This window comes from Nyctereutes procyonoides, unplaced genomic scaffold (assembly GCF_905146905.1).
Source record: "Nyctereutes procyonoides isolate TBG_1078 unplaced genomic scaffold, NYPRO_anot_genome, whole genome shotgun sequence".
NCBI lineage: Eukaryota > Metazoa > Chordata > Mammalia > Carnivora > Canidae > Nyctereutes > Nyctereutes procyonoides.
Genome location: NW_026575046.1, coordinates 46,072,729 through 46,098,160, shown reverse-complemented (window position 1 = coordinate 46,098,160; position 25,432 = coordinate 46,072,729). Strand labels below are relative to the sequence as shown.

Here is a 25,432-nt window from a genome sequence, read left to right as displayed (position 1 = left end):
AGACCTCTTGTTTCTTGCAGTTTGCTTCTCATTTTATCACCGACACTGGTGTGGACACAGAGGAATTAAAAATTAAGAAGTGTTGGCCTTAGTGTACAGAAAGCAGTGTTGACCCTCAAAAATCATTGCTTTTACCCTCATAAATAAGAGTAATGCCAGAAATGTCAAATGTTGCTGGAGATGATGTGGTTGATGCATTCTGACTTCTTTCTAATCCTGCCTGGTCATATCCAGATGTGTGGCCATCTAGCTCACTAACCTCAAAAATAGGACACCCCAAGGTTCTTAGCACTGGGGCCCTGGTCAGAGAATTGGTGGTTATCAGAGATAAGTTTCGGGTGAGCAGAAGCTCTGACCATAACTTCTGCCCAAAGCCACTGTCATTTCCAGGAAATACCATTAAGTGAAGAAAGATAAAGTATAATACAGGTGAATATTTGCTGCTATTTGATAATAATAATAATGATGATGAATTAAATAAATAAAAATGAATAATAATAATAATAATAATAAATGACCAGGGAAGAATATTTAGTATATAAGTATCTGACTGCTTACACACAGAGTATCCCTGGAAGTAAACTCAAGAAACTAAAACCACCAGTTGCGTCTGGAGAAGGGATCCAAGTGATTATGCCCAGGGTCTAGAGGGACTCTTTTCACGTGGTACTTTTTCATACCTCTGCATTTTGATCCATGTGAATGCATTACCTATTCAAGAGTAATTTACAGTTTTCAAAAAAATAAAACAGAGCAAATTCCTCTAATTCCTACTCAATGAGAATCATTGAGATGGGTCACGGGAATCTGCAGTCACTCTCTAGTTTATCCTTTCACTTTGGAAACTTTGAGAACTTCTCTGTTACAGGTTTTTTCTAACAAAAGAAACTTCACTTACTTCTTCTCAAGTTGAAGACATGTGTTTAAGTGTAAATCATGTAGGGGAAAAAACATCACAGCAGAATGACCTAACATGTATGACTCCAAATTTACCACCTCATCAAACTCTCTCAAGAGGAGCAAACAATGTAACCTAAGCTTCCTAAAATCAATTTAGATTGTGATAGCTAAGTTGTCAGCCACTTTCTACTTTTTGCATATATTCAGACCAGGGAGTTGTTGGAGAAGAAACATTTGAGTTACCAGGCTGGTTGCTCTGGCCTGCTGAGAACATGAAGTGCATTGTGTGGTTTATGGCACCACCCACCTAGCCAGGATGCTTTGCACTCACCTTGCTTTTTAAAGAGGTTGCTCTGGACTATCTCATTCATGGATTGGACTTTCTGCTTCTGGAGTTTCACAGGGGGGATGCAGGTGTAGAACTCATATAGGAGTTGGCTGAGGGCAGGAAAAATAGGAGAGCAGAGGGCCAGTTAGATCAATGTTTGCCACATCCTGGCACTTAGAATTCATGCCCGGATTGTCAGTTCTGTGGAGGAAGAAATGACATACATCTTGCTCCCTTCCACCACTACCCCACCAAGTCCTTTCAAAGCATCAGATGCATAGTAAGCCTATATGCAGTTGGTGTCAATTTGACTATTAATAGCATCCAAAGAGATGTGAAAATCTGAAAATAATACCAATAACCCTGAGCCCTTATGTGTATCAGACACATGCTTTGCACTTTGTATCAATTATGCCATTTGAATCTCACAACTCTATGAGACAGATACAATACTTATCCCAGTTTACAAGTGGAAAACTAGGTTCAGAAAAGTTAACTAGCTTTCCCAAGTTTGCACAGCTAGGAGGCTCAGAAAACAAGGATTTAAAACCAAGTTCTGATTTTGTTACTATACTACTTTATTTACAAGTGTTTTATAGTTAGTAATATTTTATAAGTCTTAAGATCAAAAGGGTCCTTAAAAAAGGCTATGAAAAATTATAGGTTAGAACTAGTTTGGGACATGAAAAAGGAGAGTTCTTTCTCGATAGAGCGAACATAAAACACCACTGAAACTGAATTACAGCCCCTGTCAGCTTTCCCAAATCAACTCATTGTGTTCATTCATTCCTTCAAGTACTTGTTAAGCATCTATCTGATGTATGACAGGCAACGTGCACAATAGTGGAGATACAATAGGAACAGACATGATCCCAGTCGACATGGAACTCACATTCTAATGAAGGTTGGCACACAGCACAGAGACAAACAAATCAATATGAGAGGATAAGTGCAATGAAGAAAAGAAATAGGGAGTTGTATCAGAGAGTAATGGTGTAGGGGCTGGGGGAAGAACTGAACTTATTTACAACGCTCAGAAGTAGCTCCTCTGAGAAGGTATCATTTAGTTTGAGACTAGAAGTATGAGAAGAAGCCAGTAGAAATCTTGATATGAAGAAGAAAAGGACATGAGTGGAAAAAACTGAGAAGATCCAAATCAAGTCTGGAGGGCAGTGAATAGAATTATAGTGATGTTCACTTCTCAGTTTTGATGACTATGCCATAGCTAAGTAAAATTTGAACTCATTAACGGAAGTTGGGCAAAGGGCATATCTTTGCAACTCTTTTCGAAATCTAAAAGCATCTCAATAAAAAGTTTTAAAATTTTTCTATATATTTATCTTGGAACTTAAGTGAATTTAGGAAAAAGAAGGAAAGGCCATACCTGGTATAGAGGCCTCTATTCTAATAGCATAGTCACTTTAAATAAATGTGTTCATCTCTTGAGAGAAATGTGATAAAGAAGAAGGCAAAAGGGAGTCTATTTCTCTATTATTCCTATTAGGGACTGGAGGTTGCTCTCTGCAGTACATACAGGACACAGACTGGAACCCTAAAATAACCTCCAAGCCCAACTGGGATGGTGACATTTACGTTTACACCAGTTATTTAACCTACATGTTTTCATTCTCTACCATTCGTGTCATCAAAGAAGGATGCTTATTTTATATTATTTTTCACTGATGTCTGGCAAATTAAAACCAGAATGTAGAAGTCCAACACCGGAAGTCCTATACCAAGTTCCTAACCATGGGTCCTCCCTCGCCCCCCCAACTCTGGATGCCACAAAAGCATTCCTCCTCTCCCTCTGAACTCCTGGCCTGCCATCAGAGCCCAGGAAAGTAGATGGTGAGCTCTCACCTGAGTAACTTTGCATCGAAGACCGTCTCCACATCATGGAGGACAGATGGGATATATTTCAAAGCCGCCACCTAGGTGGAAAGTGGAATAAACATGAGGGATGTCCACATCCAACAGCTCCACATAATAAGGAGGATACTTTGCAATGTGAAAGGGATCAGGGGATAATGACCCTGAATCCTGCCCACTCCTGCAGAGATTCAAGACTCTGTATGCACACTGAGACATTAGCATGCGCTACTTTGATGACAAAAGCAAACCACAACTTCTCCTATCTTCAAGGAGACAGTAATGGATATGATGATCTCAGACTTTGAAGTTAGACATCTGTTGTCAAGTCTTGGTTCTACTCCTTGTAACCATGTGGTTTTGGACAAAACACTTAACCTCTCTGATGTGTCAATGTTCTTATCTGTAAAATAGGGAAAATGAAAACTACTTTGATTGGGAAAATGAAAAATCATATGCATGAGGCATCCGATAGAGAGCCAGGCATGTTTTGGGTGACTGCTAAGTACTTACTTCTATCATTATTGGAAGGTGGAGCGTTTGAATTGTTTTGTGGGTGGCAAGGACAGCTTGGACTGAATTATTTATATTTTCTCTCCCTGGCCAATTTTTGAACAGTGGTGGGCATGTCATGTTTTGGACCACTACATAGGTTAGTGTACTAGCTGCACATTGTGGTGGCCTGTTTCTTTCCCCTGTGCAAATTAATTGATGCATCCAGAGGTATGAGACACATGCAATCCTCTACATCACAGCAACCTTTATGAAGCAGCAGAGTGGACTGCAATTTCTACAGAAGGAGTTATAAGTCACATGGCTGGACAATAATACTTAAGCATCTAGTAGAAAGATGTATTTTAAAATATTCTCTTATTTTTCTTTATATTCTAAAGAAAGTGTTCGTAGTCTACATGTGTCAATTACCCTTTAGTAATTAGATCAACATAAAAATATTGAAACTTCCTTTCTAAAGAAAATTGTACTCCTAACCATATACAATTGAGCTTCTTAACTGACATAAATAATAATTATGACTATTCTCTGAGAACTTTTAGTGGGGCTGACACAGAACACCTAGGAGATTATTTTGTTAAACTTTATGTCAGCCCTACAAGGGAAAACTATTTTCATAGATAAGGGACCTCAAGATTAAATAAGTAGCCCCAAATCCCAAAGTTAGCAAGTAAAAGAGTCAAGATTCAAATATAGGCAGCCACCCCACATAAGCCTTGAGCTATATGCCCACCTCACTCAAATAACAACTCTCTCTATGCCTTCAACGTTTTCTTGTTTCTTGCTGTTTATAATTTTTAAAGGTCAGTAATACGTGCAATGTAAAAAATATCACACAGGATAAAGTATTAAGGTGAAGATGGTTACTAAAGTCCCACATCTCCATCTCAGCTCCAATCCTTATTCCCCAGAGGGGCTACTACCAATGAGTTTCCTTTCAGATTGATTTCTGTGCAGGAATGTGCATGCATGCGTGTGTGTGTGTGTAATTTAGACAGTTCTGCACCTTGCTTTTTGCAATGAACCCTACAGCACTGATAACTTTTCATGTCATCTCATAGAGTACATTCCCTTCATATCCAACCACTACTTAGCAATGCCCTTATGAGTACACAGTACCTTCTTTAAATCCTCTCCTATTGTTGGATTTCATACTATATTCAGTTTTTCTTTATTGTAAAATATGTGGTAAGAAAAGAGCTAATATATACTTTTATGTACCTGTAAGAATCCCTACAAGGTGGACTACTCAGATGAATTAGTGCATCAAAATGTGTATATATTTTAGGAAACCCTGTCATATTACCTTAGAAAGAAACAGTAACCAGTTTCCTTTTATTCCTTTCCCTATAATCCTAACATTGGTACACAAATCTTTTTAGTTTTGTCAATGTGATATGTAATTTGTAACTGTAATTTACAAATCTTTGGTTTCTAGTGCATTGGGCACCTTTTCTATATTAATTGAAGATCTGTATTTACTAAATTGCTTATTCATATCTTCTCATTTTTTGAAGAATTTATTTCCTTACTTGTTTCTGGAATTCTTTATGTATCATTAAAATTAACCATTTTGCAGTAACATGATTTGTAAGAATTTCCTCTTGCTTGTCCTGTTGTTTGTTGCTTGGCTTTTAGCTTTGTTTATCATATCTTTCATTGCACAGAACAACTTTAATCTGTATGTTGTCAGATTTGTCAGACTTTTTCTTTATAGTTATTGGATTTTGTATCCAGGAATTTATTTTTTATTCTTTCAATTCGAGATGACAAGAGATAACAAGATTCCAAAGCTGATGTTCTATTGGGACACCCTTGCTCCGTAGGATGATGTTAGCTATCCTGTGAGGGAAAAAGTGTTTGCAATAAAATAATTTGGAGAAACCCTGGCTTAAGTAAAAATAAACCAGTAAGCTTTTTTTTTAATTGCAGAACTTTTCATAATTTTAATATGCTAGGGTACACTGTAACATTTCTCCAGGCAGTTACAGTATCCAGTACATTCGGTCCTAGCTAGTCAAGGCCATTTTTATCAGGAAGCACCAAATAGATGTAGCAAAAACAGATGCCTGAAAAGCTGGGCTGGCAAAAGAAAAGAATGAATGAGATGAGTCTGGGCCAGTGGGAAGTAAGGAGACATGAGGAACTCACACTCTTTCTAAAGAGTAAGTCATTCTTGTTGACCTGTTCTAACCCTGTGCTAGCCCAGTCAAACACATCAGCAGGCTGCACTTCCCCCATGGGTTATGTATTTACAATGTTTAAATTCTAAAGAGATGCCCTATGCTGAGACATATGCCCTGAAAAGACTGGTCCGAGGACTCCAAGCAAACTGTCCCTTCATTCACTCTTAGACCAAAGAACATAGAGCTCTGGGCCCACGGGGACCTAAGTAGGAACCTCAGTGCTCTAACTAGTACCTGCATGTGCCCAGGGCCATTTCCTCATGCCCTGAGCCTTAGCATCTTTCCATGGGGCAACAGGGAATGATGTGATATACTTTACTAGTATATCATGTACCTATTGCAGTGTCCAGCACACAGTAGGCCTCCAAAGGTGTGTGTGCTGAATTTTACTTTATTCCATCTCTCAAACAGCTTCCCTCGCTCCCCAGCACCTGGGTAAAATATAATACGTACTTATCAGAATTAAGACCAAAGTGAGAGGACAGAAATAGAAATCAAACCCTCAGCAAGTTGGGAAAGCCAGGACTTCATTGTCTATAGCAAGTTACTGGCTTTCAAGAGCTGCATACCCTTCCAGGGCTTTGAAGTGATACTGTGGAATAGCAGTCATCAGGAGTCCTGCACTTAAATGCTTCAGCTGTTAGTGGGGAAGGGTTGGATGGGACTGGGACAAGGCTGTTTCAGAAGAAGCAAATCTTCCCAGTATTAAACTTCCATCTGGTCCAGGATGCCTCACAGAGAAGTGGCAGGTCTGTGGTTTCCTTTTCCAACAAGGGCAGCCTACCTCTGACCCAGGAAGTCTGTAGCACTGGCCTCAAGTCTCCTGTCCATAGCTCTCCCCCTCATATGCATTAGTGGAGTAATGGCAGGTAGGTTCTGTAGGTGCAACCAGCAAGATCCCCTCCAGAAGGCAGAGCAGCTCAGCCATAAGACTGTCTGGGGGCCTCCATTTGTTGCATGTTTCTAAGGCCTAGAAATTAGAAACACCTTGGCTTTCTAGACCTGTTGTCCTCTTAGGAACTACGTTGCTTTACTATTGGTGTAATGTTTACTGTTATTAATACCACTATTGTACATAAAATAATATTGTTGTGTTATTACTTTCATCCCATAGTATATATTCCCCAATATATAGACTATTTAAGAACATATACAGATAAGTTTTTGTATGTGTATATAAATGTATATAATAGTATTGTTAATTTTAGAGTTTTAAAATAACAACCATTATTAGAAACTTTAAACATGTCAGATACTTAACATGCATGACCTCACTGCACTTTATAGCCACTCTATGAATATACTGTCATTCCATTTTACTAGTGAGGAAACTATAGCACAGAGAGGTGGAATAATTTGCCAGAAGCCACACAGCTAATGTGCAAAATAATAAGAATTTGTAACCAATCCTGTCCAACTGCCCCTAGCCAGCGTGTTTTGCTACTGCCCACCCTGCTTTAAGGAAAGGCTTCCTTCCATCTTGGCAAGTGAGGAGGTTTTGGTAGGAGAGAGAAGGCTGATTTGGGGAAGGAAGTAGATAAAGAACTTTCCTCTCTTTATGAGGATAATTTTTGAAAAGAAGCTACAGTTTTTCTGACAGTTCCTCTCAGTTAAGGATCTTCCTTGCCACATACATCAGGCATGGTAAGAATGTGGCAATGAGTGGATTTCCTAGATTAATCACCCATTCTCCACCCCTTTCAAAGGCGAATTTCAGCCTCAAGAAGAGAGGTAGATACAAACCAAGCAACGTTGGTTTCACTGGCCCAGAAATAAGCCATGGGAAGACATTTGAGATGATTGTTATCTAGATAGACTTCCCCAGAACTGATAATCCTGGGCTGCTAGAAAACAGCCATTATTTAAAAATAACAACAAAACTCAAAACTGAACAGTTACACTCCCTCAAACTCAAAGGGGATTTGTCTTTTGAAGGTTTCCAGACTCTCCCCCTCCAAACTAAGTAGGAATTAACTGCACGAATGCCAGTAGACAGAATTTTAGCCAAAAAGAGCATGTCTTGCATTGATGTGGGGTTTTATAAGAGCACTAGGCACCTTTCCTCATTTAAGAGCACAGATAGTATTTCTATCCCACCAATTTTCAGTCCTTTTATTTTCACCAAGCAATGGATAGTCAAGGTCCCTGGAAACTGGACGATGTCATAGAAATGCACCACAGCATGATCAGAAGAAGACAGCTTCCTTAGAGATATGGAGGTGTCCCTAAGGACAATACATGTGACTCTCAGGACAGGCAGCCTCCTCACCAATCTTTCAGGGAAAGAGAAGAAAAGATGAACCAACATGCTCCAGAATATATATGTCTCCATGCCTTCTGTAAACCAACATTATGCTGCCTCTCCGACTTGTTGGGGGCAGAGGAGTTTAGTGTTTATGAATGGCTGCCTGAAGAGGCAGACTGTCTGAGCCAAGTCCCCATGGATCATTTTTATCTGTGTGGTCTTGGGCAAGTTAACTCTGTGTTCTTGTTTTCTCACCATGAGAATAAAGGAAATAAAGTCACCTAATTTAGAGGCCGATGTGAAGATTAAATGTTAGTGATCAGTATGACTATAGCAGCCTCACTGGAACAAAATTTCATCCTCCCCACCACTGAAGCCATTGTCCCCAAACATTAGCTCTAAGTATGGGGTATATGGTTGAGAAGGGGACAAGTTAAATAGTTAAGTATCATTTATCCTACTTCAGGAATTCAGCATACAGCCTATGGGCCAATTTGCAAGAATGGACCACTTTCTTCCTTTAGTTTGGACATTGGAATGTTTTATACCAATAAACAACGAAAAGAGAGGAAAGAAAAAGGCATCCTTAATTAGCTGGCTTCCATGACTATGGACCAAACATCTATCCATCTTTACTATTGTTTACTGTTGCTGATTGCTTATCCACTTGGCATTTTGCAGGGAGACTTGGGTCTTTCCTGAAACTATGCTTTCTGTGGTGGTGATTAGGAACACAAACTCTGGACTTACACAGTCTGGATTCAAATCCCAGACCTGCCCCTTCTTAGTTGTGGTTAAGTTATTCAGCCTCACTAAGCCTCCATTTCCTCATCTGTAAAGTAGAGATAAGAAGAATAGTATTTGCCTAATAAAGTTGTTGTTATAAAAATCAAATGAGCTAACAATATATGTAAAGCTTTCAGCTCAATGTGTGATACATAATAAATGCTAAAACACAAAACAGTGGAAGCTAATATTCGTTGTTTCATTTGTTCACCCAAAAAATATCCAAGTATCTACTAAGTGGCAGTCACTGGTTCAGATGCAAGGGATACAAAAGACAGAGGTCCTTGTCCCTCCTGGACAGTCTAGTGGTATCATTAGCATGTATGGCAATCATAGTGGCTGAGAGAGCATACTATTCAGCATGAGCTGTTCATTTATTTTAACTCATACCATCAAATTGGAGCATTATGATGAACCCTGTACCTAAAGGAGAATGGGACAAATGGGTCTGTATAATGTCACCAAATGCCTTTACTCACATTTGAGCTATATCCAATTCACTTGTGTCTGATCTTGATCCTCTCAACCTACTATCAGTTTTATCAACAATGCTCATAGGGCTGGCACACACAGGGGTTTCTAAGCTCATGGCCTGTTACAGAAAATATGTAGAAACCCCCATCCTAATCCATTCCTTGTGGCAGAGAGAACATTAACTTTGGAGTCAAGAGACCTGGGTGCTTTGAAATCCTAGTTCCACCACTGTGAATAGATATAATTTGGGGTGAATTGTTTAATGTTATGAGCCTCCTGTGGACACTGAAGACAGTGATTCCTTGCAGATCTCTGGTAGGATGAAAAACACTGTATGAGAAGATCCCAGTTTCATGCCTGGCACATGGTAGGTGTGAATCAGTGAAAGGTATTTTTAATGATTTAATGATTAAATGATTTTCTACCTTCTCCAAATTGCTGGTTTAAAATTCTCCATAGTTTTGGGCAAGCTGCTGCCATGCCAACTCTGAGCAATAAGGAAAACTACAGGAAGCAATTCACAAACACCAGATGAGTCTTAGAAATGAGAAATAACTTGATGGGATCCCAGAACTCACAATGGACAAAGCCAAGATTGATTGAACCAGATCTTCTCTATGCTAAATTAAAGCAGGGATGAATGAAGATTTCCACCATAAGCTGCTACTCAGCTGGAGGTGTAAAATTTGAACCAGGAATGGTACTCATTGTTATTCTTACTCTACCCTCTAACCCAAAACTTATTGCAGACACTACTAATAGATCACAGCACTCTTTCCCACCATACCCCATGCAGGCTCAGAATCAGGACTCCAGTCATTCTGTATTATTTGTCATTCCTTTTTTCTTTTCCCATAGAGTCAGTTCTTACGGGTTTATTCTCCCTGAAATTTATATCTGTGTTTCTTGATCTAGCTGAATAACCAAACGTCCTAAAACTGTTCAGCCTCATGTGACAAGGTTAGAAATATAAATATCTTCTTCTACTCTAGGAAAATGTTCCAAATGCTTCTGTTTTATGATGAGGTAAGGAAGGGAGAGGTATAAATGACTAAAAACTATTTAAAATGAAATATGTAATAGGCTCTATATCTCTCCCTTTACATATGTTGCTTTACTTAATCCTTTCAATATTTCCTTTAGATTAGACATTAGGCTTTCCATTTTATAAAAGGATAAACAGAGGTCCAGAAAACCAAAGCAATTTGTCCAGTGTTACGTGCCCCAATTCTCACCCAGGTCTCTTGGGCACTCAAAGCTCTTTCTCTGGTAGCAAATATCAAATTCCAAGAAGATTCCTTGTATGAAACTTGCTAGCATTACATGACCTTGACTCCTCTCCCCTCATCAGCCCATGCATCATACCCTAAAATAGCATTAAATCTTCAAAGGTTGTTGCTTTCTATATTTGGATAAGGCTACATCCTTCTTTGACAAATTTTCAGCAACCATTGAAATAGGTAGAAAGTACCATTGATTTTATGTAAATCCTGGAAGCTAAATTTGGTCCTCAGAGCAAATTAAGAAAAGAGATGAAGGCCCTTTTGATGACTCTGGGTTGGAAATCCATGAAGAGAAACCAACATAACCCAGACCAAATCCCAGGGAAAATAAGGCATTTCTAACATAGCTTCCCAGACAGTTAGAACTTGGGTAAAAAGGCTTATGGCCAGACCATAATAATCACATTGGTTCTCTACATTTGCATAGCATTTTATAATCTGCTTTTTCATAGACAGTGTTTATTTGATCCTCATGTAAACAGTGAAGTCTTACAGATGAGGAAACAAGACAGTGAGAAGTTGAATGACCAGCATAAAGTCTTGCAGCTGAGGAAGAACATTCTTGTTGACCTGGATCTCCTCAGTGTCATGAAAGCTCACTGGCTCCTCTGAGCTTTGTACCTTCCTCTCTTTCTTCCCCTTCTTATTCTCTATGTCCCTATGTCCTTTCCCCAAACCGAGAAATGGGTGCTGAAATTAGAAAGAGCGGCTCCATGATAGCTGCTTCCCTCCGGCTTTCTCAAGGTCAGCGGTCCGTCTCTCCTGGCACCTCTACCTCTCTGAGGCATCTGCTCCCTTCTCCTCCCCACCAGCTGGCTTCCTTCATTTGTCTGTCATTTCTGCTCCTTCATGCTTCAGCTTCCTTGGGACTATTTCTGACATGACTCAATGCTGCAGCCTCTCCCATTGCAACCAGTCAACCTCAATCCCCACCAAACATCCTAACATCTCTCCCAGGAAGCTCAGCTGCTTCTAATATAATACAGGCAGGGTGATAGGCTCCAGCTCTTATCACATTTCTTCATGCTGTCCCCTGCTCCTGCTATTCCCTTTGTTATAAAATAATGAAGGTTTGTAAAAGGATGAAGGAAGACTTAAAACAACAACAACAAAAGGGAAGGGAAGGAAAAAAATGGTAAGATTCATCCTGAAGAAAACGGTCTTATCTCCAGTAGGTGCTAAATGTATAGTGCAAAGAACAGTGTAATGCGGCAGCTCAGAGCACAGTCTTCAGAGCCAGGTAGGAAGAGATCTGAATGCCAGCCATATGCTTGGAATATGGAACCTGATGAAGTGGTATCAATTCTGAGCTTCAGTGTCCTCATCTGTGAAATGGAGATCTGCACACCTATCCTGAGAGTCATTTGTGCAACAGATATTTCTTAAGCATCAGCTATGTATTAGGATGTTCTATGTGTTGAGGACACAGTAAACTAGGCAAAGCCCTCCTCTACACACTCACACACATAGGTATACACATGCAAACACACACACACACACACACAAAGAGGTCTCCAACATTTGCTCAATCAAAAGACGCCCTTAGCAGAGTCATTCCTGAACTTTGTTTCATACCGGGGAGTTTTTTTTTAAACTAGCCTTACACTAGTCACACTCCATACTGATTAAATTAGAATATCTGGTGGTGACCAGGCATCAGAATTTATCAAAGATTTCCAAGAGATTCTGATATGCAAAGTTGGGAACCCATAGTATCATCAGTGGACACTTGCCTAGACAGACTTCTGCCTCTACCTCCTCACCTCCATTTTAACTCAACACTAGCACCTCATTCATTCCAGCCAGAGGCTGGGTGATCACAGGCACAGCAGATATTTAAATTAGCAACTAAAAGGATAACTCTGATTAAAAGAAGAAGAAGTAAATCTGTATTAACTCACTGGTTTTGATAAATGTGTTTCTTATTCATATAATATGAGACAGCCCTTCCTGACTTACAAGTCAATCCTGTGAAAGTTAGGAAGCCCTCCTTGAAAAGCCTCTTCATTCAGCCTCTCTGCTGCTAAACTCTTGCTCAAACTTCAGGTAGGATTTAAGGTTTCTCAAAGATCTACAGAGTTTGTACATTAGCATCATGAACCATAAATTAGAGGACCTTTCTCCAAAGTATCTCGGGTTTATTGAGGAGACTCTACCCCCAAAAGGGGATCTGAGCCTGAACTCACATCCTTGATATCAAGACCCAAGCTGAGGTCAAGAGTTGGATGCCTAACTGACAGAGTCACTCAGGCACCCCACCATTGTCACCATTAGAAGTGGATCAGGTTTGACCTATTTCCTTCCAGGTAGCAAAAGCTTCAGTTATTTAAAAAAAGAGGCACTGTTACCTTCACAAGAAGCAAACAATAAATGTGCTTTCTTCTGCCCTGTGGAGCCCTGGTGTTCATGATCCTTGTACCATGTGGCCAGCCCAGACCTTCAACTAACACAGGATTACATATTCAAGCAAAAGTAGACATTATCTCACCATACTATTATTTATCAGATGACCAAAGGAAAAGAGTTTGTTTGTTTGTTTGTTTGTTTTAGCATAAACCAACCTGCAAAAGGATGGTTGTTTTATATTGACTTTTCATCAGGTTGTTGATGGATTCAAAGAGCCGTCTCATGGATTCTTCAAACTCCATCTGTTCTTTGCCTTCATAAAGCCTGAAAGAAGACACATCTGGGTCATTTCTCAAGCCTACAAGCAATACCTTTGAAAGTGTGTGCCAGCCACAAACTTCATTAAAATTAAGATCAAGGGGGTAGGAGACAGGGACTTCATCGCCAGGGTGCCGAGCCAGCAGTGTTTACAGGCATCATCCATTTTTGGGAAAACTTCTGTCCACACATAGAACAGATAACCCCCAACAGACTCCTGCCTTTTCTTTTCTTTTTTTTTTTTTTTAACTCTGAAGAACCTCAAAGGCATGAAACTCGTAAAGCTGAGGGGACATTAATAATTTCACCTTTCTGCAAGAATCAGATGGGAGATTGTAGCACCAGATTTCCAAAGTGTCTGAAAAGCATCAAGGAGAAATCTCTTCAGGTACACCACCCTTTCACTTAGCCATTGCCTACTTTGTCAAATAAATACATACTTGCCTGTTCTGTGTCAGGGGCCACTGTTTACCTGACCCTCTCATTTCAGGAGTGTGCTTATCACCTAGTTGAAACCTTTTGTTCCTCTGGCTATAAAGGCCGTATACTGTTACTGTCAAAAATGTAAACATAACAGAATTGCATTACTTATAAAGTGAGAGTCCTCATTAATCCTACCTCGAGAATAAGGATTGTTAAAATTTGGATGGATATTCTTGCAGATATTTTCAAGGCCCACGTGAATATATACATGTACTTTTTTATAGAAACCATTTCCTTGCATAAAATCAGTCTCCGGGCTCCTGAGGCTTCCAGCTCTCTTTGCCCGGCCTTGGAGTGCTGTTCAACCCGAGTCCTCTCCAAACAGGGCTTTAGAGCCAACCACGAAAAATCTGCAGCCTACTCTGTGGCATCCTGTGCAAAATACAGAGAAGAGTGCTCCTGTCTCCAATTCAGATAAAGAGTGTCTCCTGTCACTGCCCTACAGAGTCATATGCCACTTGCTGTGGCTGCAGGAAAGGTGCTCTCCTTAGATAAAGCACTGACACACTTAGCGGGTCTGTTTGCTCCATCAACCACAGAAAAGGTGGTCTATCAAGTGCTGTCTGCACTGAATTCCCACCTATCCCCTCACCCCTCCTTTCTCTTCTTTTGGCTTCTCTTCTATTGCCTTTCTCTGTCTTAAACATGTGTCTGCTTATCTGCCTATGAGTTTTATTTACTCTCTGTCTCTCTGGGTCACTATGTATATCTGTGCTTTTCTCTCTTCTGACTCTGTCTCTGTCTCTCTCTGACTCTCTCTCTGTTAGTCACTCTGCCTCTTCTTTTTTTTTTTTTTTCCTGATTGACCACTTCCTAAAGTCCTCCTGAAATAAGAAGCTTAAGAGAAAGCCAGCACTAAATATTCCAATCAATGACAAGGGCCCAGTGATTGCTGCCTACTTTCTGGGCATCTAGTTCAAGGTCATAGAGACAAGTCTGTGAGAGGAGCCAGGAGTCCTAAAGCAGCTCTCCCTTTCCTTCCCTCATGCCCTCACCCTTCTCTAAAACTCCTCAATCCTCAAACTTCTTGTCCTGCTAGCACAGAGATGTCTGCCATAGAGTATGTATTTAGAGTGCATTAGCTCTGGGTTTCCAATCTCCACTTTGCCCCATACTAACTGAAGACCTTCTTAATGATAGCAGATATTCCTGAGCACTACTCTGCCCCAGACACTATCTGCATACATAGTAAATCATTCACCTTCCTGACCACACCATGGTGGGCCTTATCATTATCCCCATTTTACAGACTGATAAAACTCAAGCAACATGTCCAAGGACTCCACACCTGTAAGTGTTAGAGCCAGAACTCACACTGGTCATCCAACTCCTGGGCCCCCCCCCTCAATCACTTTGTACACTACTTTGCTCTATGATTTACTGCCTCTCCTCATTCCCATAAGCCCCCATTTTCTCATCTACAAAATGTAGGCTGTAACAACACTGTGCCCGAGGATTGTGAGGAGACTAGCTCACACATGAAGTGCTTGTCATATGCCTCATGCCAGCAAATGTTAGCTGTCATCAGTTGTTAGGAGTATTACTATCATTTCTGCTTCAGAGATAAGGACACAGACAATTCCTAAGAGGTTGAAACTTGCCCAAATCCTATCAAAATGCAAAACTATAAGACCCGATCTGCAAGAGGAAGGCAGGATCCTAATTCAAAGTGGTGGTAGTTTCCCCATAAGATGACACTGTTTAGTTCTTCTTTACACCCAAAGCTAAGCTAATGGATGGTCTATCCCAGGCCTTTTGCCTTGAAATCTGTTACTCTTTCCACTAGTCACAGCTGCCTGAAAACATCTAATAAGCAATCTCACAATCCCTATTATGATTTACATTGTCTTCCACAAACATTTAACACCCAGACATGGATGCCCATGTGGCATCACCATTACTTACATATATTTGGACTTTCTCTGTAAGGCATACTTACTAGTGAATTTGCATGGGGTTGGCAGGGAGAGTTTCCCACCAAGTCCTTTTCTTGGGAACCACTTGTGCAACCTACAAGAATGGCCTCAAGCAGCCTTTTCCTATTGACTGACCCTGCCCACACCCACCTTCTATAACTGAATGGTCTTCTGGTGACTCTCTCCTTGGAATTTGTATTTTTTTAACACAGAAACTTAAAAACAGGCTTTATTGGGGGTCATCTTAATGGCTGCACTCTAAGGGAATGTTCATGAACTCCTGATGAAGAGATCCTTGAGGCTGTCCTGGTTTCCAACAGTTGTGTGTGTGTGTGTGTGTGTGTGTGTGTGCACGCGCGCGTGCGCGTGTTTAACCCTTTTTGGATGATATGAGCTGCACAAATATCCTTATGATAAATTCTTTTTTTTTTTCTTAAACTAGCCCTGTTGGATTTGTTGCAACCCTGTCTGGTCTGGGTTCTTCGGGTTGGGATGGATTTCTTCCTGCTGCCTCCTGGAGTTCTAAACCAAGAGCTGTAGGCAAGGCCAGTAAGTACCTAGTCCATGATTTCCATTGTATAGAAGAAGAAACCAAGGGCCAGAGTGGGCAAGTGACTTGGCTTCACTGCCATCTTTTAAATGTTATTTGACTGAGGTGGGAAAGAAAAGAGACATTTAGGCTATGAGACCAAGTCAGGGCTATGCATTCAACTTTAAACTTGTAAGAAACTGAATTTAGTTCTTACCACCAAGAAAAATCTGATTTGCTCTAGGTCACAGACTATACCAGTGGTATAGCTTGAACCAGAACTTGGCACTCTTTGCCTTCTGTGCTCTGAGAATCTAACAGGGGAGGGCAGATGATACAGATCCCATGAGGCCAAGATCAGGGGCATCTGCCTCTGGGAATCCAAGCTGCTCCCTGTTACTCATGTCACAAGTGAAGTACCTAAACATCACAATCTAGTTCAGAGAAGGAAAAATATTCTACACCACCCTAAGTTTCATCAAAGATTAAAAAACCAATCTGTAGAGAAACGGCTTGCATTTAACAGTGACTACATCATTAAGCAGAGTTGTTGCAGTCGTAGATAGCAAATGTACCTGTGTGAATGTGTATGTGTGAATTTTTAAACCCAGGGTTTTACTCGGTAGAAACAAGAAGAAGAGTTGGAGAAAATGAGTGCATTTGGACAGGAGAAGTGGCGCAAACAGCTATTTAGTGCAAAGGGTTTTCTCTCTAGCCAGACTCCTTCATATATTGGCTGCATGGCCTTGGAATCTTTACCTTCCTTGCTGACAGAATGGAAATATAATGCTCACTCAAAGGGTGATCTTGAGGTAGGAAAAAAATGAGATAATATCTTTCAAGTGTGGGGCAGCCCCAGTGGCGCAGCGGTTAAGCGCCACCTGCAGCCCAAGGCGTGATCCTGGAGACCCGGGATGGAGTCCCACATCAGGCTCTCTGCGTGGAGCTTGCTTCTCCCTCTGCCTGTGTGTGTCTGCGCCTCTCTCTCTCTGTGTCTCTATGAATAAATAAATAAAAAATCTTTAAAAAAAATATCTTTCAAGTGTTTAACATTTTATAGCTGGCACTTAATAAATGTTAAGTAAATGTCAGCTACTATCCGTATTGTTGGTGGTGGTTCCCAAGCACAGAAGCGATCATACTGGGAAACTCTCATCTAAGCACACGTAGATAAAAGGAGTATTTCCAGGAAGGAGTGACTAAGGCAAATAAAATACATAAGGGTTTTAGATTACATGCAAGAATAAACTGATGATGGGGACCATTCAGCACTGTAGGGCCTCTCCTGAGAAGCTAGAAAAGAAAAGAAAAAATAATGTCTCATCTCTCTGCAAGGCTGTAAGTGTGGCCTTGAAGTCAAGGGCATAGCAGATGTGGTTTCAAGGTCCTTTTTTAGCACTTGGTCTCTGTTATAGCTTCAGGAGGGAAACTTTTTTTTTTTTTTTTGGCTTCAGCACGCCTAGAAAGATGCTTCAGAAACCAGCTGATCCTGCCAGGGAACGAATTATTGAAGGGCCCGAAGGCCCCGACCACAAGGAAAACTAGAACAACCCACGAGGTGCTGTTCTGGGGGCATGTGAGCCCAGCCACGGCAAGCACTCCAGCTCCCAAGGCTTGGATAAATATAGCGATGCGCTGCTTGCATGTGATTCATTAAGGAGACACTGTGCACAGCTGAGCACTCACTAAATGCAAATGGGGCCCCATATGGTGTGTACAATGCTTTGCACCACCTCTTCCATGCAGGTACATAAAGCCTCAGTCTAAAACGGAGATGCCAACGTCAAGCCAGCAGCCCAGGGGAGCAGAATCTAACCAAAACATCGTCAGGCTTGGAAAGCCAGCAGGAAGATTTACTGTAGAATCCAGGAATGGTGGGTCTCCTGGCACACCAGCCCCATTTTGTTTTCTACCCCTTGGCCATTTCTGGCTCCTCTGAGCCACGTTTACAGGCATCCTCCTGATTTCTTCCCTGCCTCCTTAAGGCAATACAGAAGTTTAGGTAAGACTGTGTGGTTCCAAACTCTGCTCTGACTCTTATCAGTTGAGTGGCTTTGGGTAAGTTTTTTAGTCTCTCTAAGGCTCAATTATCTCATTAGTAAAATGATATTACCCCATAAGGTGGATCTACATGCAAATAATGCATGTAAAGCAACTAGCATAGTGCCTAGCACATAGTAAACACTACATAAATGCTATCTATTGTTATATACTACCATAATTTTCTTCTAGAGCCAGCCATTTTTGTTTCCTAAGCATTAAGAAGGAAAAAAATCAGTATCTTCATAAAGACAAATATAATTTATTGAGCACCTACTGTGTACCAGGCACTGCAGGGGAGATAAATATGAGTAGACCTAAAACTCATTCCCAGAGAAATCATAAGGCAGGCCAGCAGGTAAATTATGTATTGCCACATAGTGAGAAAAGTTGGGTAATAAAAGTTTAATATTATTATCCAGCACTTCCTAAGGGTCAGGCAGTGTGCTAAATTCTTTGCACGGATTAGTTCACTTGGTACAGATGATTATTATTCACATTTTACATATAAGAAAAGGAAAAGACATTAATGAGGCCTGAACCAGGGGAACAGAAGAGCAGAGGAGGAAACAAGGGCTCTAGTGGACACTGACCAGTTACCACCTACCTGGTAGCACCTCTGCCCGCAACAGGCCCCCCTCACAGTCTGTCCTCCCTCCTTCCTGCCTCCCCAGCATTCCCATAAATACCCTGCAGGATTCGACCTGGGCCCCAACTTCCCTTTGTCTCCCTTACCTGGTCACATTTTACCTAAATTTGCTCTTGGCGAGACACATACCTGACTCATTTCAAAAGTGCCTGGGAGCAAGTCCAGATTAATCGGGAGATTTTTAAAATGAAAAATCTATTTTAAATGTCTCTATGATCTGACATGGAAATGAACAAAATTACTCAACAATAATCTCATGCTACGCCATTCTGCTACTTTGCCACACAAGTCAAGATACTTGTCTGCCCCCAAATGTGATGCCAAGTACTGAAGGAATACTATGGAAGGGAGGCCACTTATATAGTGAATATCCATAATGAATGCTGTACACTCCACACATTAAAGCAGACTATCACAGTGACTGAGGCCTCCCTGTGTGAATACTTCATTCTTCACCATCACTACTTAACTTGCCTGCTTTCTCCACTAGAGTATAAGCTCCACGCAGGCAGAGTCAAGGCTATCTCAGTCATAATATCCCCATGTCTATGTAGCAATAGGCTTGGAACATCAAAAGGGAGTTATAAACAAATGTATCAACTAATGATAAAGTATTAAATGAATGAACTTCAGCACCTTTGATGTCACCATACAAAAGTGTCTTATGAATGCAGAACTCATAACAATTCAGCTATTTCTAATGATATCTGAACTAGATAGTATTAATATTCATCTTCAGTGATGTAGCCTTATTATTCTTACCTTGACTATTAAGACCACTACTAATAGCTGCTACTTACCAAGAATTTGCCAGTTACCAGGCACTATGTTAACTGCACAAGGTCACCCAACTTGTAAAAGGCAATGTCAAAATTTCAGCCTGAGTGTATCGGGCTCCAAATTTCACTCTTAACCACTGGGCTATCCTACCTCCACAGAACAGAGCAAAGTAATAGCCAATTGCCAAGAACTGGTACAAGTCAGGGTGGGTAGAAAAGCATTATTTGCCCAGGGGATGATGTTACAGGGCTATCCAGAGAAGCTAAATGGCTGGCTCTAACCTTTTTCTGTTCAAGCTCTAAATCCAAGGTGACTTGGCTGGTTTTCCTATCTTCTAGCCAATAATTTGCTCTATTAGAGTAGGTGTAAATTAGTGACTTTACAAAAAGAACCATTAAGCCATTCGTGGTTTCAGAGGAGTGATTACTTGGAAAAATCACAACATTCTAAGACCAAACCTACCTGTCTCTCTGCCTCTCTCCCTCTGTCTCTCCCTTTCCTTTTTTTCTCTCCCTTCCTCTCTTTCTCCCTCTCTCTCTTCCTTCTCTCCACTCCCCTTCTTTTTGTTTCTCTCACACCTTACTCCAACCTTGGATGAAGAATAATTGTAGCCTAACCAGTGCCTGAGTCTGTCTGAAAAATCATCCTTGCATTTATTGATCCTATTTACAGAAAGAAACACTTGAGTGCACTCAGCAGGTACATTTAAGTCAAAGCAATAGGGCTGGAAAGGATTCATGAAAGAGAGAGGGCCGCTTTCCTGATACACTTCTTTCCTTCATGGTCATTGTAACCATTCTGACCCCTTCCTCCATCATCAGGGTCTACAGATCCAAAAGGAACCCAGAATTGCAGATTAAGACAAGGAATTTTGGTCCAATGAGTAGGCAGTGACCAGAGAAATTCTCTTTTGAATGGTAACAAACCTGAAGTATAAGGCATTATTCTGTTACAAGAGAAAGAGCAGAGCCAGGATAGATAGGATAGTCCCTTAGTAGCAAGGAAGGGTTACAACTTTGCCTGTGGTGGCCAGAGTCTTCGATGCAGACTTCCTTTAATTGAATGAAGCAGTTGAGAGGCAGAGGGCTCAGACCAGTTCCTGGTGCTAACCCTTTGGTCAATGACCAAAATTATTTCTCCTAGAGCTTTTATTTTTCTAGCATCTGACATTTGAGGAGGAATCCCCACCCCCACCCCCCCCACCCCACCCCCACCCCCGCCGCCCTTAGGCACACTGCAAAGAAATTTCAGTAAACAGTCTTCCCTCTTGTAAATCACCCCAGGGAAGAATGATTTGCCGACGAGAGAATAAAAGACAAACTCAACATGTGGGGATCCTATTTTGAAAAATGTCTAGGATGAACCTACAAAAATCAATGCACTCACTGAAAAAAAACTGTCTCAGGTGGAAGTGTAAACAACCTAAACAAACAAACAAACAAACAAAAAATAGAAGTTAACAATATGGAAGAAATGAAAGAAAACAATCCATCCAAAACATTCACTTTATTTTAAAATATGGCAACCCCATGCAATAAATTAATAGTAAGCAAGTAGGTAATAAGACGCAGGCAAAAGCCTTGAAAAGAACTCTAAGTTACGAATAGAGTGTGATGTGTGCCCCAGCCGTCCTTCATTCTACTGAGAGGAGCTTCAGCCTTTATGTAATTTGGCAAGAACTCAGTTGCATAATTCTGCACTTAAGTAAATTTCTCCATTAGCATGAAAAATGGTATTCAGGGGTTTTCTCTCAATATAATTAGAAATTGAGTGCTCCCAGAACAATGCTCCTAAAGAGAAACACACACACACTTCCTCCCACCGACCCCCACCCTTTCCATGGTTCCAAGACGTAGAGAGAGAAATATAGATTGCATCATTTACTTGAAGGAGACGCTAATATTCAATAGAGTCCTTCCAGCATTTTCTTTTTAGGCCCAGTAGTTCTAAAAGTTCAGGTACCGAGAAGAAATGAGGTTTTGACCGCTTCTCTGACCATTTCTTCCTTTAGTTTTTTAATAACCTAGGAAGTGTCCATGATATCATCAATGATAACAGAAAAAATAAGTTGCAGAATGATTACACACGCACACACACATACACACCTCTAATAAAAATCCGCAAACCTATACACAAATTGATAATTTTGTTATCTCCTAGAAAAGAGATTGTGGGGGATCCCTGGGTGGCGCAGCGGTTTAGCGCCTGCCTTTGGCTCAGGGCTGATCCTGGAGACCAGGGATCGAATCCCACGTCAGGCTCCTGGTGCATGGAGCCTGCTTCTCCCTCTGCCTGTGTCTCTGCCTCTCTCTCTCTCTCTGTGACTATCGTAAATAAATAAAAATTTAAAAAAAGAAAGAAAGAAAAGAGATTGTGTATGTCAATGGTCCCCTGATATACTTCTGTGTTATATTGTGATTTTTAAACAAGTAAATGTTACATTTAATTTTCAAAAGAGATATCTACTCTTCCTTTGGGGTGAATGTTTCTTGCCTTCCAGCTCCTTTCTACAGCAATCTTTTTCCCCAAAGTCTTTCCTGAATTCTCTTATTCTCACTGTGGAAAGTAGGGCTGCAGCCAGGGGATCTAGCTCAAGGTCAGACAACTAAAGGCAGTTTCCCCTCTACACTTAGAGAATCTAAATGCTGATTTTTCACCTACCTCCTGGTTCCTGGCATGGACTGCAGCTTGAGAGACAACTGCCCAAGAAATGTCAAGTTATTATTACTCTAAACCATGGTCATGCTAGGAGCATCTGACCTTTGACCTTTCAGTCTTGTGGCTTTCAGAGAAAGATAATGAACCTCAGGTTTTTTGCTCTGTTCCACTGAGAGCCTTGACATTTGGTATGTGGAGTTAAATAGAATTTTTAACATTTTCCTTATTAATGGTGCTGGGTTTTAAAATACATATGCAGTAAAATTCTTTTGTTTTGAAATCCAGGAATACCTGAGGAAGGGTCAAATTCAAATGTCTCCGGTTTGCATTATTGAAGACCTCATTTGAGTAGTATAATGCCTGAGAGCCAGGCAAGCCATCAGCAGAGAGGAGTGCCACAGAAAGAACAGTGGTCTGGGTCTGAGGATTGGGCTCTAAACCAGACTCTAGCAGTAGGGTGTGTTGTGATTGTTAGAAGGTTACTTTGCTCTGGGAGTTGGTTCCCTCATCAATAAGTGGACTACATTACTATTGAGGGAAATCTCCAGGATTCTTCACTAGCTTCTGTGGTCAGAGTCAGATAGGGCACTTCGATCATCCAAGACCAAGCCTGTTCACCCTGCATATTCACCAGCATGGCATATGTTCCCATAGGCACTCAAGTCAGAGCCTGGGGCAAGTAGTATGGATCATGATGGATCTCTTCACCTGCCAGCTGTCAGTTGGTCATCAGGTCCCATTAATTCCACCTCCCAAAGCCATTTTCTTCCAGCTTTATTGAGATATAATGGACATATAACATTATGTAAGTTTAAGTTGTCCAACCTAATGGCTTGATACATGTATATATTGCAAAATGGTCACCATAATGTTAGTTGACACATCTATCACTTCACATAATTACAATTGTGTAAGACCTCCTTTCTTAGCAATATCCAAGTATGTCATACTTGTTAACTAGAGTAACCAAAGCCACTTGCTACCCTCCAGCTTTATGGCCACCACCTTTCATTATCAACTCAAGGGGTTAAAAGAAGAACCAAGTTTCAGAGCCCAGCATGCATGAAACAGGTACATAATGTGTTGATGCTGAATATAAGGAAGAATAAATGCTGAGCAAAAGACCTTTTAGAAGTTGTAGACACTAACAGCAATTCTTTAAAAAAAAAAAAAAAAAAGTCAAGAGATACCTATATGTCATGAAAAGCTATTTACCATCTCTAGAATTCCAGATCCTGACATGACCTGAGAATTAGAATGGCAACTGTGATACGTATTTGGGTGTCAATTTTTTTTTTTAAAGATTGAGTTTGTTTTTTTTTTTTATTTTTAGTCACACACACACAGAGAGAGGCAGAGACACAGGCAGAGGGAGAAGCAGGCTCCATGCACCGGGAGCCCGACGTGGGATTCGATCCGGGGTCTCCAGGATCACGCCCTGGGCCAAAGGCAGGCGCCAAACCGCTGCACCACCCAGGGATCCCTGGGTGTCAATTTTTATTTCTTTAATAAATTTCTTCGTAGCACAGTGATTGGAAGATAGTAGGACCTTAGAAAATATTCGTGTGTGTGTGTGTGTGTGTGATCATACTTGAAACACAGACTACATAGGCAATGAGAATCTGAAGAGATTTGACTTAGTTTGAAAATACAGGAACAGGTTCCCTGAGGAAGCAATGCTTTAGGTAACCCAGGAGACGAGATAAAAGAAAACTAGAAGAGAAGGAGAGGGAAGGGCATTCCATTTCCCAGAAAGCAAGTGCATGCGTCCCACAGCAGAAGAGAGCTGAGGGGGTCAGAGGGACTTAATGAAGACCAATAAATCCGGAGTGGAGGAAATCTGGGTAAGTTAGGAGAAAGGAGACAGGTGGGGAGCAAAAGCCAACCCAGTCCCATAGATCCTTTCAGGGCACATGCAATTTTGTCTTCATCTTTAGAGCAATGAGAAGAAATTAGAGGATTTCAAGAAGGTGAGCATCCAGGTCAGATTTGAACTGTGGAAAGATCATTCTAACTGCAGTAAAGTTTAAAGACTTCCATTTCCAACAGTGTGCTGGACAAAACGCCCTGGAAAACCTCTCAATAAAAATGACTACCAAAGCTGGATTTTCAAAACGAGTTGGCAAACTATCAGAAAAGTAAAGAAACCACAGAGGAGAAACACTAAGCAAAAAGGAGATTCTGGGTACTTACAGAGCAATAAAGCCAACTTCTGTCTCCAATACATTTGCTCAACCTTAGTGGCTTTAAACCTCCACTCAGATGGTTGTTTGGGGAATAGAAGGAATGAGATCAATCCTAGGGCCTGCTTATTGGAGACCCTTGCATAAAGCTGGTATCTCAAACTGTTATGCTTTCTTATAAAGGAGGGTAAGAAGTAAATCTATTGCCTAAACGGGAGCAGTGAGGAAACTACCCACTCCTCAGTACTGGATAGAAAAGGAAAAAAAAAAGAAAAGGAAAACACGTCTCCATTGAGATTTCAGAACCATGAGCCAGTCTTCACCTGGATTTTGTTTTGTTCATGTTTTTGTTTTTCTGTATTCATGTTCCTTGCTTGGATCTACAAACAGATATTTTAACTTAAAGTGGTCTCTGGTTGCTAATGCACCCATTTTCTTTGGAGGAAAATAAAACTTTTATTTCAAAACTAAAAACAACTATAGAACAACTGATAAAATTCTAAAGAAAGTTAGCTTTAAAATATAATAATAACAACAAAATGCCCAGGAATCATGATCATCCTAAATGGAGACAGCAAAATCAGACATACAAAGACTCATCCTACTGAAATTATAAAGAATTACAATTCAAAAAATATAAAATCTCAAATTTAATATGCTTCAAAATAGAAAAAAGATGCTTAAAATATGATAAAGAAAAAATTATAAAATGAAAAATTATATTTGAATAAGAACTAAATGGAATCTCTGAAAATAGCCCACTAATTAAAATTAAAAACCCAGTCAATGAGTTAAATGGCATATTAGACATAGCTTAGAGAGAAAATGGTGAACCAAAAAGCAGGTTCAAAGAAGTTAACCAGAATGAACCCCCCAAAACAAAAAGAAATGATATAATATATGAGAGTTTATGAGACATGGAAATATGAGGTCTAACATACATTAG

General features: G+C 40.5%; 1 protein-coding gene across 1 annotated transcript in view; it reads right to left on the bottom strand.

Annotated features, from left to right (window-relative positions):
- DOCK2 (dedicator of cytokinesis 2) overlaps positions 1–25,432 on the bottom strand; it is a 401,682-nt gene that overhangs the window by 289,929 nt on the left and 86,321 nt on the right. The window contains exons 23-25 of the mRNA XM_055325894.1: positions 13,146–13,254; positions 3,089–3,159; positions 1,232–1,338 (exon numbers count right to left, since the gene is read on the bottom strand). Coding sequence (XP_055181869.1) covers positions 1,232–1,338; positions 3,089–3,159; positions 13,146–13,254 — 287 coding nt within the window. The remainder of the gene's footprint in view (positions 1–1,231; positions 1,339–3,088; positions 3,160–13,145; positions 13,255–25,432) is intronic.